Here is a 16,466-nt window from a genome sequence, read left to right as displayed (position 1 = left end):
CCAGGTGTGGGAGGAACAGAGGATGTTTGAGGCAAAGGGAGCAGTAAGTGCTATGTCTGGAGGTGAGAAGTCATGTTTTCTTTCAAGGAACCGCAAGTAGTTCTCTACAGCAGTAGTACGGAGTACAAGGAAAGATGGCATGTACGGTGAGTGGGTTGGAGAAGGGTGAGAAGAAGATCAATTAGTATGCTGTTTCAGTAACGGAGATGAGAGACAACAGGAGCCTGAATGTAATATGGTAGCAGTAGTGAAGGACAGAGCCTGACAAAGTTGAGTTAAATAAAGGATAGAATAACCAGGACTTGCTAGTTGATGGTCTGTGAGTGGAACAGAGGGAAGGAAGGTCTCTGTCTTGAGCAACTAGGAGTACCAGTCACGGAGAGGACCAAGCTCAGGACACCTGAGGAAAGGCTCCACTGTCAACCCCTCTGCCCTAGTACAACCCCCGTGGTTCCCTCAAGATACCGTCACAGACTGATTTGTGGTTCAGGAAGAGTACCTGTGTTAATCTATATATTTATGTCAGTAAAGCCTCATTCTTGTTTAATTTTTAGGTAATTATATATATTTGCACCCCAGTGGATTATTTTGCCTGCCCTCTAGGATGTGTGCACTCTGCTTTGGAGACTGTTGAAAAACTATCTGCGAAAGTGTCTTGAAATTGTAAAGCACTTTGCAAAAGTAGAGGTAGTTTGGACTTTGGGACAGATAGGCCAGATTTCAACTTCTTGCTCTGCCACTTAGCTGATTATCTTGAACAGGTCGTTTACCCTCTTTGAACCTTGTCTGTAAATTGTCGGTAATATTTACTTTGCAGGATTATTGTTGAGACCTGGAGATCATGTGTATAAGGTATATAATCCAATACTTCTACAATTATAAATAGTAAATGGTACAGTTATGAATTATTATGAATGTAATCTTTTGTATTTTAAAGTTCTTTAAAATATTTAAAAATTTTTAATTGCAGTAAAAAAAAAAAAAACAACAACAATGCAGGGGCTTCCCAGGTAGCTCAGTAGTAAAGAATCTGCTGCCAGTGCAGGAGCCACAGGAGACCCAGGTTCGATCCCTGAGTCAGGAAGATCCCCTGGAGGAGGAAATGGCAACCCACACCAGTGTTCTTGCCTGGAGAATATTGTGGACAGAGGAGCCTAGCAGGCTACGGTCCATAGGGTCGCCAAGAGCTAGACACTGCTGAATGACTGAGCATGCAAAAATAAAAAACATAAAATTTATCATCTTAACTATTTTTAAGAGCTCAGTAATGTTAATAATCACATTGTTGTGTAACAGATTTCCAGAACTTCATCTTGCTAAACTGAAACTCTATGCCCATTAAATAAGTCTCCGTTTCCCCCTCCCCCTAGCCCTTGGCAACTGCCTTGCTTCTTTCTCTTTCTATGAGTTTTACTGCTTTACACACCTCATATAAGTGAAATGCATTTTACAACTCTTGAAAATGAGAAAGGTACCAAGTGTAATTGAGCCGTTGTTGCAATTGTGCCTAGGTGCTGCCTGTAAGCAAAAGCAGCCAAATGATTACATTTACTTTTCAAAATGGCTGTGTTGCTACTCTTCGGACTAGTGGAACAGAACCGAAGATAAAGTATTATGCAGAGATGTGCGCATCACCTGACCAGAGGTAGGACTCAACTTTTAAAATATTATGTATATATAAAAGCTTGATTGATTTCAGAACTGATTTCACTTTGCTGTACCCCAGAAGCTAACACAACATGGTATAGCAATGTACTCCAGTAAGCATTAACTAAAAAATGCTTTATTTAAGAGATGTAATTCACATACCCTATAGTTCACCCATTTAAAGTGCACAATACAGTGGTTTTTAGTATATTCAGAGTTGTAGAAACATCACTATAATTGATTTTAGAACATTTTCATCACCTCAGAAAGAAAGCCCCTCCCAGTTAGCCATCACTCCCTATTCTCCTTCTTCCCAGCCCTAGGCAACCACTAGTCTACTACTTGTCATTCTAGATTTTCTTATTCTGGACATTTCATATATGGAATGACACAATATGTGGTCCTTTGTGACTGGCATCTTTTATTTAGCATAATGTTTTCAAGGTTCTCCATGTTGGCATGAATCAGTACGTTATTCCTTTTTTAGAAATTTTGTTTTCATGGCCCAGTGATATTCCACTGTATAGATACACCATATTTTTAATCTGTTTACCAGAGGAGGGACATTTAGGTTATTTCCATATTTTGGCTGTTATGAATAATGGTGATCTGAATGTTTGTGTTCAAGTTTCTGTGTGGACATATATTTTCTTTTAACTTGGGTATATATCATACTTACATAAGGAGAACTGCTGGGTCATATGGTAAGTTCTATGTTTAGCTTTTTGAGGAATTGCCAGACTGTTTTCCAAAAAAACTGCGTTATTTGGGAACTGAATCTTAATTTTTTAGTGAATTTATATTCCTGGGAAGAGTCTGTAAAGCTTGAACTATTTAGGCTAAGCATAAAGAAATGATCAACAAATAATTTGTTCATTGCCAAATATTCATTTTCTACATTTAATATGATTTGACTTAATATGCTGAATTAATATCCTTTTAAGAGTATAAATTGTGATTAACTTGACTTTAATAACATTTAGAGGGTATTTAAACTTTTATGAGTAGTATCTCCTATAATGTTGTCATTGGTCAATACCTATTTGGGAAGGAGATTTTTTTTCTTTGGAATTGCCTTCAGAGCAATGTACATTAATTATTTAGTATTTCTGTAAACCTTTGTATTTAAGAGTAGATTTTATTTCCTTTGGGTGGAGAAAATGACCTCCTGAAGTCATTCAGAGCAGAGTTTAAAGCAAATTGAACAGTGCTATCTTTGATTTAAAATGAAGGGTGATTATTAACATAATAAAAATTAAATTTGTTGCATAGCTTGTAAAATGACTGTGAAGGCAGTCCAAAAAGAGAGATATTTGGGGTAACGGCAGCTCTTCAGGTGATGACTTTGAAGGGAATACTTGGTATTTTTTTAAACATCTTATATTTTTAGTCACACTTCTTTCTTTACTTCCTAAAAGATACGCTGTATCATCCCGTAATAATCTGTAAGAGGTGTGCCTCGAAGTATTTCAGGAAGCCAGTTCATCTTAATACCTGGTGTTGGTGTTCTGAGCCATTTAAATTGCCTGCTTTAGGAGCAGTCTTCAGATATACTTTAACTCATCCATGTTTCATGTACCAAGGACCTCCTTTTAATGCAGTTCAGTTTCTGTTTGTGAGAAAGGTGTTTTCTGTGAGTGTGACTCCCCTCTTCACACTTTTGGTCTTGTTTTGTTTTACCCGAGTGAATTTCTGTCTTGTTTACCAGTTATTTAATCATCCCATAAAGTATATGAACTCTTAAAAAGTTACAACAATTTAAGCACATTTTAAGGCTATGGAAATAAAGCATTTCAAAACTGTTAACCTTTTTCCTCAGTGACACTGCCTTACTAGAAGAGGAATTGAAGAAACTGATTGATGCTTTAATTGAGAATTTTCTTGAGCCCAGTAAAAATGGACTGATCTGGCGTTCTGTTTAGCCTTCACCAGAACATCGTTGCTTTGCCCCTGTCCATGGAATAGAGCAACCAAGAACTCCATGCATTGAACTCATGTTAGCATTCTCTCTGTGTGTCATCTGGCCAAGTATCTTTTTCCTTTATTTTCTTTCTTTTTTGGTTGGCTAGCTAAACAAACTGTATAAATATGAAATGAAATGGCTGGAAAGAAATAATTCAAATTTTTTCATAATCCTGAACAAAAATCATTACATTAAAAGTATTATGGTAACACGTCATTCTTCCTTCAACAGAAACAAAATACAAATGTGAGTGTTCTTATTCAAGTGTGATTAAGCTTAGTTATATATTCTTGTGATTGTGTATAGCAGTTTTTCTTAAAGGAAGATAAATGTTATATAATTGTAGAGTTAGTTAAGGAAATGAATCCATAAGATTGGCAAGAAAGTGGCACTCTTCCCAGAATACTGTGGAAAAGTGTCATTGTTACACCGCAGATATTAACTTACAAATTAGAGTATTTGAAATAGGATATTTAGCATTTCTAGGTTAGAACAGGTGTTACAATTTGTGGTTTCAGCACCTCTGTTTCAGGAGCTTTTGGTGCAGTGTAAATTTATTGTATTTATTTAAAATTCCAACATTTATCGAACATAAAACAATAGTGGCAACACTCCTAGTGGCTTGGTTCTTTCTCAGTGTCTTTTCAAGGCATGGTTTGAATTGAAATAGTGTTCTTCCATTGAGTATAATTTAATCAGTTAATTTGCAGACAGTTAAAGAAAGTCTTCCAAACTATATAGGTACTTCTCCTCTATTTAAAATAGATTGTTGATTTAAAAATCTTATGAATGTAAGTAAAAATCTTAATAACAACAGGCTCAGTAAAACTAGCTAAGGATCTTCATGTTAGAATTGTGTCAGCACAGCCTCTAAGTAAAGAAAAATACTGGAACTAAGAAAGGAGCTGTGAATTTTTAATTTAAAAGTCTGACCTTTAAATTACATTTTTTTTTACAGCCCTTCATTTTTTTTAAAATTTAAATTTATTTATTTTAATTGGAGGCTAACAAGAATATTTGTTTCTTTATCACATGAAGTAGTGCTCATTTTACTAAGAAATAAAACATCCAGATTTTAGATCTTACAAAACAAGCTACATGTTTTAAAACTAAAGTCCAGTTTATCCTAACATCTTGCTGACTTCTGTAGTTTTTTTTTTTATCATGAGTACTATTTATCTCTTTTAGTGGGGGAAAATTTTTGGGGAGGGGAATGTCACTTTTGGTTGATTCTGCATCTCTAAAAAAGAGTTAATAGAGACGTGTTGTTTAATCTTCTCCAAGTGTATTCTGTCCTGTATTGCTCACAGGGTACTTAGCACACATGTTATAGTTAAGAGTTAACAATCATGAGGCCTTGGATGCACATAATTACACTAAACAAATTGCCTGTGGGAGATAACTGGTATGAGAGAATTTATTTCCTTGAAAAATAATATAAAATTAAACAGACTAGAATATTTATTAAATCATGGTTTGATTTATTGCAGTTATCAGCTAACATTTGGCTGACTGCAGATAATCCAAATGTGATTTTCAAATTACTGTATTGCCACTATTGTTCATTTGTTCCTTCCTTACTTTCTTATAGCTGAATCTTGTGTGACTGTAGATAATAGAGCTAAATGTAGAATACTATTCCTGAATGAGTTCGTTTCCAAAGGCTTTGCACTAAAGAAGAAATGTGTAGAATGTTTTGCTTTATTTGCTTTTAGGAATGTAGATTGTCATTTAGGAAATGGCCTATATTCTACAAAGTGGTATGAACAATGCTATATATATATATATGAAAAATAATGTATATTCTGTTTTAGTATCTGTGTTTCAGTGACTGAAGAACAAAGTGGAGCTAAAATGATACAACAGCTCATTCATAATCACTAAAGCCATGCTTGTCATTCTATTATAAAGAGAACAGTTTTGAATGCAACAATATAATGCAACAGGAGTCATCTTAATCAAGGTGAAAAGTCATTAAGGCTTGGATTCTTATGTCAAAAATTTAAATATCCAAAGTTAAAATTTTACAAATGTTCTCAAAGAGTATAGATCGAGGGAGTTATTTGATTCTAGCCAAGCTCTTGAGCATGATATTTAACAAGAGCTTGACATAGTGGGTGTACACTTGTCAACAAAATAAATTCAGTAGCCCAAGACAACCAAGAAAAATAGAAGTACTGGCCAGTAGGGCTCAGCCTTAGGATCTACATTATCTTTTTCTTTATGAACAGTATCATGGAAATGAATGCCTTCTCATTAAGTGTGTAGATCAAAACTGATATTTTTCTAGAGCTTTGAGGAAAAGAAAAGAATTAATCAGGCAAGCTTAAAGCACTAGAAATACACAGTAGAAATAAACAAGAGAAAAGTCAGTAAAGTGGCAGAGGAAATGCTTCATGTGAAGAGCAAACTTACCACCTGAAAAGTGGGAAATGAACTGGCTATGGGCAAGTTGTTTACTTGTTGTTATGATGAGTAGATAGTGATGCTTTTGTCTCCTTTATTTAGTGACTGCTAAGAAGCAGCCAGGGAGGCCTTTGAGGTGGTGAGAAAAAGTACCCCTCATAGGATTCAGTTCCTGTTAGGATGTTGTGTTTTCGGATCATATAGGAACTGGAGAGGGGAGAATATAGCAGAAATAAAAAGGAATGAAATATAGATTGAAAAATAAGACCTATAAGAAAAAGCACAAACAATTAAGATCATTTAACTCGGAGAGGAGGAAGTTGTTGAGATAGTTTAGTAAATCTTGAGTTATTTTGAGTTTTTCAATAAAAGATTTAAATAATAAGAGGTAATATGACAGACTGTTCTCCATCTTCAGCAGGGACAGTATAAGAGGGAATAAGGATTTTTTAAATACAATTAAACATTTCAGAATTATGGCATATGCTAAAAAGCTGTTTAGCACTTTTTTAAAGTTCCTTCATTGAAATCTCAGGTTGGAACAAAGATGATATCATAAAGAGCGTTGAAAGTAACATTTGAGTTTCACTCCATATCTGGAAGAATTTAGCTCACAAGATAGTTTTAGTATATGTTGAGTAGTAGATGCATGAGTGCAGTCTTTATTCACTGTATAAAGACCTGCCTAATTAAACCTGTAAATTAAGTGTGACTTGAACATATTCTGTTCATCTTGAAGAATGTATAGGATATTTGAGGAGTTTGTTTTAAATATAAATTATTATTACTTGGATGTTGTAACTTCAGACAGAAAGGTTCTAAGAGAGTGTATGCTTTGAAATATCTATATAAGGAATAGACCTCCTATTTCTTAAGCAAGTTGCTTCTGGAATTGATGCAACAAAGATACTAGCTGAAGTTTAATGGAGAAATTGTTCTACAAACTGCTGCTATTGGTGTTTCTCTCAGATGTTTTCCATTGATGTTTGTGATGCTTGAGAAATCCAAATTCTGCTTGGATAAATTTGTTTTATGCCTTTTTCTCTCTACCTCCCTCCTTCCCTAGGTGCCCTTCCATATTCTGTTACTGTGAAAAACTGTTGCCCTGTTACCTCACTTATAAGAAAACTGTATTCATTCAGACTGCTTTAAACTTATTCCTAAGCTGTTTTTGTTTATGGACTTTTGGTTATTTTGTTATTACTGTGAGAATATTTAAGACATTGTAAGAAGTAATTTTAAATCTATTGCATAATCTTTTTTGATCTGCTTGGATACTACTGTATATTTATTATGGCCTTTTACAATTCACTTGTTTTCTGAGATGGCTCTAGAAACTGATGAAGAAAGACTCCTACTAACCAAAATGAATGGTCAATTGATCTGGCATTTTATTTCAGGTTTCCTTGTACTTTGGGCATCCAAAGCACAAGATCTGAGGAAATAATTTTTTTTTTTACATTTGTCCCTCAAACCATCTTACCATAAACCATGAGGAGTCTAAGTGGAAAGGAGGGAATATCTCATTGTTGGACTTTTTACACAGCCTAAGTTTACTCCTGGTTGGAAACAAAGTTAGTGTTTTCTGTTGGTGACTTTAAAATATTCACCATACTATTACATTCATTAAGACATATCTTCTCTTTGTTAATTCAGTACTTAAAAAAGAGAACATAGAAGAATGACTAAAGTGACCAAGATAAGGGCAAAGTGGTATATCTTTGAAGTTTGCCTCTTGAATTTTTCCACCAGCATAATCCTAAAGCAGAGGAGCATGAATGTTTGGGGGAAGGGGCCTGAGAGCCAAATCAGAAGCAGTCTGCACTCAATTTCGTGTTCTGTCTTGAAAATGTGATTTTTGCATTCTCCGTAATAAAACTGTTTTAGTGAAAAATGATGCCTTCAGTCTTCGTGGAAACTGATGCCACCAGAAAGAGGCACTGTGTTTATCATGTGGGCTCTCAGTTTTCTCCCCCATCCCCTGCCTCAGTTGCTGTATACCCCTGAGGGGACACACGCTGACTCTAGTGACAAATATACGTAGAACGCACATAAGATATTCCCTTTAGAAGGTGACCTTTGAAGGTATTAATGCTAAGTTGAAGTGACCTGAAATAGTTTTAGTACCACTGAAGCTTATAATATAATCCAAGGCATTTACCAGTTTGTTCTCATTAATTATTAGCATCCCTTGACTAGGCAGGAGCACCTGACTCTCAGCTCCCTGAGAGCAGGGATCATGGTTTATTATTTTTCATATCCACGCCACCCACCACCTGTTATAGAGTACTTAGTTGGTGAAAATAGGAATTATGGAATTTTATTCTAAAGAAACAAATAGGCAATCGAAAACATGACTTTTCTGATTCAGCTTTTAAAACAGTTCTCAATACTGATATGTACACTAAGTAATGTGTATTAAGCATGCACACTCTTAAATACTCTGTTTCTTTGGCAAGAGGAGAGCATATTCCTATTTGAAATTGTATGTAATGCCTGCTATTTTACACTCAAAGCAAGATGCTGGCCAAGAAGGTTAAGAAAGTATCTGTGTAGACTTGGTATCACTAGTATTAGCGCTGTTATAAGCCTACTAATGCTGCCTTCCAAGGGAGTCACAACTAATTGGATGCTGTTTGATAAATTTTTGTCCAGTGTATGATTCATCATATGTCTGAAGAGAGCCACCCAAACAAGATTTGCACCTGTATGTGATGAGGCCTTGTGTTATAGGCTGAAACAAACTCTTTGTATATGTCATTGAATATGCCAGATAAAATATATGCAGTTAAGAGTTAATTATTTTTCTGTATACCAGTAGTTCAAAATTGTACCCTTGTTTTAATAGTTTCTGTCAACATCTTCTCATTTTTCCTTACAGACTACCAGGGTGTATCATAAATACTCCCTATGAGAATTTGCACTTTAAGTATTTGTGTGCGTGGTTTTAGCCAAATGAAGTGTTATCAGTAATAAACAGGTCTCTTCATAGGCATAAGTTTCTGCGTAATTTTTATTATCTTAGATATTACGTAGTTTATAAAGTTTGCTATCCAAACTGAACACGTTCTTAAAATATATACATGATATTCCCTAGAAACTACTTTGACCCTAAATAAGTAGTGTAGCTCATTACTTGGTAAATAGTTCTTGATGGGTTAACCAAAAGCTTCCCTAGTGGCTCAGAGGTTAAAGCATCTGCCTGGAATGCAGGAGACCTGAATTTGATCCCTGAGTCGGGAAGATCCCCTGGAGAAGGAAATGGCAACCCACTCCAGTACTCTTGCTTGGAGAATCCCATGGAGGGAGGAGCCTGGTGGGCTACAGTCCATGGGGTCACAGAGTCAGACACAACTGAGCGACTTCACTTTCACTTTCACTTTAGCCAAAAGTCCCAGAAGAAAGAACTAATACTAAATCTTTTTCCACATTATTTTTCTCCTTCTCTTCTTTAATTGACCTAATTTGTCTGCCCATGTTAGCATCAACTAAAGGAGAAGGCAATGGCACCCCACTCCAGTACTCTTGCCTGGAAAATCCCATGGATGGAGGAGCCTGGTGGGCTACAGTCCATGGGGTCACCAAGAGTCGGACATGACTGAACGACTTCACTTTCACTTTCATGCATTGGAGAAGGAAATGGCAACCCACACCAGTGTTCTTGCCTGGAGAATCCCAGGGACGGGGGAGCCTGGTGGGCTGCCATCTATGGGGTCGCACAGAGTCGGACATGACTTAGCAGCAGCAGCAACATAATAAAAAGTTAAAGATTTGGAAATCCCTCAAAGAAGTGACTATGTATCTGTGATAGAGTGGTGGGCATGCAATTAGTTTCCAGGGTTGTTAGGACTCTGTGGTCCTGGTCTCCACTGCCTGCTTCCTCTGATCATGTTCAAAGGTAAGATGAGTGAGAATAACATTCTACAAGATCATTTTATCACCTTGCTTGTATATTCTGAAAACCATGCTAACCCCAGCCTTAGCTTTTCCTCTATTTTATTGTTGTTTAAGCACGTAAACAGTACAGCAAATTTAAGTATTATTACCTGTCTCTGTAGTCTCCACAAGCATAGCCTTTTCACTACATTACTATTGCCTAGAACAGTGCATGGCACATAGAAGGTATCTAGTAATATTTACTAGTTGAATTAATCCATCTCACATTTCTGCATGCAGAAGAAAAGCCCTGAATTCTGCTTGGATTCCACACATGCACAGGTTTGCACGTGATGAGAAATATGCAGCAGTGATTCCACCCCCTTTAGAGATGTACAAGCCCATTAATCAATATCTCATTCAGGCAACACCTACTTCTCACTACCTCTGGGTCATCTCTGCCCACGTCCTATTGAAATCACAAGCTAAGCATTTTCTTCCCACTTTCCTGGCCCCTTATTTTCCTGGCTTGAAACCTCCAAGTCATCTTTTATTTATCGTGCCACAGGATATGTACTAATTGACAAATTTTTTTTTTACTTGGAGTACTATATTAGTTGATTCGCAATGTTGTTAGTTTCTGGTGTACAGAGAAGTGATTCAGATGTGTGTGTATTTTCTGTTTCATATTATTTTCCACTATGGTTTGTTACAAGATGTTGAATACAGTGCCCTGTGCTGTACAGTAGGAACTCGTTGTTCATCTATTTTATACATTGTATCTGCTAATCGTAAACTCCTAATTTATCCTTCCTTCACCCCTCTTCCCCTTTGGGAACCAATTAGTATGTTCTCTATGTCTGTGAACCAGTTTTCATTTTTATAAATAAGTTCATTTGCATCATTTTTTAGATTCCACATAGAAGTGATATCATATGATACTTGCCTTTGACTTCACTTAGTGTGATAATCCCTAGGTCCGTCTACATTGCTCCAGATCACATTGTTTCATCCTTTTTAATGGCTGAGTGATACTCCGTTTTATATGCACACCACGTCTTCTTCATTCATTCCTCCGTCCGTGGACGTGTAGGTTGTTTCCATGTCTTGGCCATTGTAAACCGTGGTGTTATGAACATTAGGGTGCATGTATCTTTTTGAATTAGTTTTCTCCAGATATATGCCCAGAAGTAGGATTGCTGGATCATATGGCAACCCTATTTTTAGTTTTTTGAGAAACGTCCAGATTGTTTTCCATAATGATTGCACCAGTTTACATTCTCATCAACAATGTAGGAGGTTCCTTTTTCTCCACACCCCCTCCAGCATTTATTATTTGTAGACTTTTTGATGATGACCATTTTGACCAGTGTGAGGTAATAAATTCATTGTAGTTTTGATTTGTATTTCTCTAATAATTAGCAATGGTGAGCATATTTTCTTGTGCCTATTGGCTGCCTGTGTTTGACAAGTTCTTTAACAGCCTCTGAAGGTAAGGACAAGTCCATTGGCCTGAGACCCACCTAAAACAGGGACCAAGAAGCTAACTCAGCCTAAAATAGCAATGGGACTGTTATCATCCCCAAGGGAGAATTCATGTGTATTTAGATGGAGATGTGTTAGAGGAGGGATTCTAATAAAAAGGCTTCCCTGATAGCTCAGTTGATAAAGAATCTGCCTGCAATGCAGGATACCTGGGTTCGATCTCTGGGTTGGGAAGATCCCCTGGAGAAGGGAAAGGCTACCCATTCCAGTATTCTGGCCTGGAGAATTCCATGGACTGTATAGTCCATGGGGTCACAAAGAGACAACTGAGTGACTTTCACTATAATAAAAATATTTATTCTCCATCTTTCCTCTCTTGTCTTCCCCAAACTAGCACTTCTTCATTCCTGTTAGTGATGTGACCACTCTTCTATTTATCTGTATTTCCTTCTCATTACCTCTAGTTCTAATCATTAAATAGACCAGTCTTACATGTGATTTGCTTTAGATTATGTCTTTGACCTCTGCTTCATTCATTCATTTTATAAATATTTGTTGACCCAGAAATATGTAGGAACCAGGGGCACTGCAGAAGGCTAAGAAGTAGGAAAAAAGACACAGCAACCATGTTACTGCTGGAACAGCAGGATCAGAACGCTGTTCCCACGGCCCCACCATATCACCTGTGTTTCTTCTTGATGTCTTTGGAGTCAAAGCACCTGAAGAGAAGGCCTCAGTGGCCTGGCCTCTTGTTGCATGCCTGCCTCCTGGCTGAAACTAGATCCTGGTAATGGAAGGATCTGACCCCCTCAGCTTCCTTCTGAATTGCAGCTGCAGTTACCCTTCCATCAAGACCCAGTGACAGGAAGTGAACTCACCAGTTGAAAACTCTGGTGCAGACAGAAGGTGACAATTCACTGCAGTGCCAGAGTACTGGAGAAGAAGTAAAAGCTCAGGCACAGGAAGAGGAGGGGCATCTTAAGCACATACACAGCACACACGTGCAGAGAACCACGAGCAGTTCAGTATTGCCATGCTGGGAACAGGGATGTGAGTGGAGACTGGGGAGAGGGCCCTGTGTGCTGTGCTGCAGAACTTAAGACTTCAGTCAGTAGATAATGAGAGTCATGGGAGGGTTTAAGCAGAAAGTCTCTGAGAGATGATGGTGGGGGCAGGGAAAGTATGAGAGAATCCACCACTGGAAAGAACCTTGAAGATCATCTTATCCAATCTCATCATTTTCTACCATTTCACTACCAAATGGGATAAAGATTTGAACTACTCCAGCGACAACTTGCCAAGACAAGTTATTCTCTTTGAAAGAAAGACTAGTAAAGAGTTTTTATTATTTTCAGCAGAAATCTGCCTCCTGCAGCTTCTATTCTTTGGTTCCACTTGAAAACTCAATGTTATCCAAAAATCTGTTTCCTTGTCACTTGAAGGCTTTTCCCCTCAGTCTGAATATGTGTAATTCAGTAACTGTTCCATGTGTGACCTGATCTTTAGATCCCCTTCACCTTCCTAATCACCCCATAGACAATTTCCAAAGAGCTGGGTCCAACATTAATATAATACCATAAGGACTCTAGACTGCCTGGCTCCTCTGTCCATGGAATTCTCCAGGCAAGAATACTTGAGTGGGTACCATTCCCTTGTCCAGGGGATCTTCCAGACCGAGGGATCAAACCCAGGTCACCTATGCAGACAGATTATTTACCATCTGAGCCATCAGGAAAGCCCCCATAATTCTCTCTCTCTCTCTCTCTCTCTATATATATATATATATATATATATATAATTTTAATATATATAATTTATAAATATAAATTACCAGTTCAGTCCAGTTGCTCAGTCATGTCCGACTCTTTGTGACCCCATGAATCACAGCATTCCAGGCCTCCCTGTCCACCACCAACTCTGGAGTTTACTCAAACTCACGTCCATCGAGTCCATGATGTCATCCAGCCATCTCATCCTCTGTCGTCCCCTTCTGCCCCCAATCCCTCCCAGCATCAGAATCTTTTCCAGTGAGTCAACTCTTCGCATGAGGTGGCCAAAGTATTGGAGTTTCAGCTTTAGCATCAGTCCTTCCAATGAACATCCAGGACCGATCTCCTTTAGAATGGACTGGTTGGATCTCCTCGCAGTCCAAGGGACTCTCAAGAGTCTTCTCCAAAAAAGAAAAAAGAGTCTTCTCCAACACCACAGTTCAAAAGCATCAATTCTTCAGTGCTCAGCTTTCTTCACAGTCCAACTCTCCCATCCATACATGACCACTGGAAAAACCATAGCCTTGACTAGACAGAGCTTTGTTGGCAAAGTAATGTCTCTGCTTTTGAATATGCTATCTAGGTTGGTCATAACTTTTCTTCCAAGGAGTAAGCGTCTTTTAATTTCATGGCTGCAGTCACCCTCTGCAGTGATTTTGGAGCCCCAAAAAATAAAGTCTGACACTGTTTCCACTGTTTCCCAATCTGTTTGCCATGAAGTGATGGGACCGGATGCCATGATCTTAGTTTTCTGAATGTTGAGCTTTAAGCCAACTTTTTCACTCTCCTCTTTCACTTTCATCAAGAGGCTTTTTAGTTCCTCTTCACTTTCTGCCAGAAGGGTGGTGTCATCTGCATATCTCAGGTTATTGATATTTCTCCCAGCAATCTTGATTCCAGCTTGCACTTCCAGCCCAGCGTTTCTCATGATGTACTCTGCCTATAAGTTAAATAAGCAGGGTGACAATATACAGCCTTGACATACTCCTTTTCCTATTTGAAACCAACCTGTTGTTCCATGTCTAGTTCTAACTGTTGCTTCCTGACCTGCATATAGGTTTCTCAAGAGGCAGGTCAGGTGGTCTGGTATTCCCATCTCTTTCAGAATTTTCCACAGTTTATTGTGATCCACACAGTCAAAGGCTTTGGCATAGTCAATAGAGCAGAAATAGATGTTTTTCTGGAACTCTCTTGCTTATTCCATGATCCAGCGGATGTTGGCAATTTGATCTCTGGTTCCTCTGCCTTTTCTAAAACCAGCTTGAACATCTGGAAGTTCACTGTTCACATATTGCTGAAGCCTGGCTTGGAGAATTTTGAGCATTACTTTACTAGCATGTGAGATGAGTGCAATTGTGCGGTAGTTTGAGCATTCTTTGGCATTGCCTTTCTTTGGGATTGGAGTGAAAACTGACGTTTTCCAGTCCTGTGGCCACTGCTGAGTTTTCCAAATTTGCTGGCATATTGAGTGCAGCACTTTCACAGCATTGTCTTTCAGGATTTGAAACAGCTCAACTGGAATTCCATCACCTCCACTAGCTTTAGTCATAGTGATGCTTCCTAAGGCCCACTTGACTTCACATTCCAGGATGTCTGGCTCTAGGTGAATGATCACACCATTGTGATTATCTGGGTCATGAAGATCTTTTTTGTACAGTTCTTCCGTGTATTCTTGCCACCTCCTCTTAATATCTTCTGCTTCTGTTAGGTCCATACCATTTCTGTCCTTTATCGAGCCAATCTTTACATGAAATGTTCCCTTGGTATCTCTAATTTTCTTGAAGAGATCTCTAGTCTTTCCCATTCTGTTGTTTTCCTCTGTTTCTTTGCATTGATTGCTAAGGAAGACTTTCTTATCTCTCCTTGCTATTCTTTGGAACTCTGCATTCAGATGCTTATATCTTTCCTTTTCTCCTTTGCTTTTCACTTCTCTTCTTTTCACAGCTATTTGTAAGGCCTCCCCAGACAGCCATTTTGCTTTTTTGCATTTCTTTTCCGTGGGGATGGTCTTGATCCCTGTCTCCTGTACAATGTCATAAACCTCCGTCCATAGTTCATCAGGCACTCTGTCTATCAGATCTAGTTCCTTAAATCTATTTCTCACTTCCACTGTATAATCATAAGGGATTTGATTTAGTTCATACCTGAATGGTCTAGCAGTTTTCCCTACTTCCTTCAATTTAAGTCTGAATTTTATTTTAATATAAATTTTGTTTTGTATTGTTTATATAATTTTTATAAAAATATAAATTTATGATAAATATAAATATATAAATTTAATGTATAAAATTTAATATATAAATAATATTAATATATATGCCAGCCCAGAGTAGAAAAAGGTGAGATTTCTAACTGATATGGGAGCAGCACAACAAATGTCAGGGAAGAGGGCTCTGGCCTACCGCACACTCTTTTGTTGCAGGAAGGGAGACCCCTTCCAGGACCTGGGAGTGGGCTTTTGTCTAACAGTTGGAAATGAGTTGTCTGATGAGACACACAAGCTGACAAAGCAAAAACCTTTATTGGGAAGAAGCACGTGGACTGAGAGCAGGAGGTTAAGGGAAACCGGGAGGTCTGCTCTGCCGTGTGACTCGCTGTCCTGGGTTTTATGGTGATGGGCTTAGTTTCTGGGTTGTAGCTGGCCAATTATTCTGACTCAGGGTCCGTCCTGGTGGCACATGCATGGCTCAGCCAAGATGGGTGACAGCGAGAAGGATTCTGGGAGGTGCTAGGACACGTGGCATCTCCTTTTGACCTTTCCTGAACTCTTTCAGTTGGTGGTGGCTTATTAGTTCCATGTTCCTTACTAGGACCTTCTGTCATAAAATAACTCAAGGAAATAGTTACTATGGTGCCTGGCCAGGTTGGGCGGTTTCAGTCAGTGTGTTTCCCTTAACACTTTGACATCTTTTGCTTTATGAACAACTGCTCCCTTAATCCTCAACTCAAGCATCATCTCTTCCAAAAAGCCTTTCCTGGGGACTTCCCTGGTGATCCAGCAGTTGGGACTGTGCCTTCCAGTGCAGAGGGTGTGGGTTTGATCCCTGGTCAGAGAGCTAACATGCCTCTCAGCCAAAAAACCAAGACATAAAACAGAAGCAACATTGTAACAAATTCAATAAAGACTTTAAAAATGGTCCACACCAAAAAATCTTAAAAAAAAAAAAAAAAAAAGCCTTTCCTGCCGGCCAGAACTCCCTTTGTTACAGCACTTCCCACGCCACGAGGAAATGGTTTCTGAATGTGTCCGACTCTCCCAGTGGATTGTGAGCTCCCCAAGGGCTGGAATTGGCTGACTCGGTGCAGTTCCCCAGAGCCCA

At 38.3% G+C, this 16,466-nt stretch overlaps 1 protein-coding gene across 1 annotated transcript in view; it reads left to right on the top strand.

Annotated features, from left to right (window-relative positions):
- Positions 1 to 9,014, top strand: part of PGM2L1 (phosphoglucomutase 2 like 1) — a 60,253-nt gene extending 51,239 nt beyond the window's left edge. Inside the window, exons 13-14 of the mRNA XM_040258824.1 lie at positions 1,512 to 1,645; positions 3,467 to 9,014. Of these exons, the coding sequence (XP_040114758.1) occupies positions 1,512 to 1,645; positions 3,467 to 3,569 (237 nt within the window). The 3' untranslated portion in view covers positions 3,570 to 9,014. The remainder of the gene's footprint in view (positions 1 to 1,511; positions 1,646 to 3,466) is intronic.
- The last annotated feature ends 7,452 nt before the right edge of the window (positions 9,015 to 16,466 follow it).

The sequence above is a fragment of the Oryx dammah genome, unplaced genomic scaffold (genome assembly GCF_014754425.2).
Source record: "Oryx dammah isolate SB20612 unplaced genomic scaffold, SCBI_Odam_1.1 HiC_scaffold_17, whole genome shotgun sequence".
Lineage (NCBI taxonomy): Eukaryota > Metazoa > Chordata > Mammalia > Artiodactyla > Bovidae > Oryx > Oryx dammah.
Note: the sequence above shows the minus strand (reverse complement) of the source record. Positions and strands in the feature narration are given on the sequence as shown.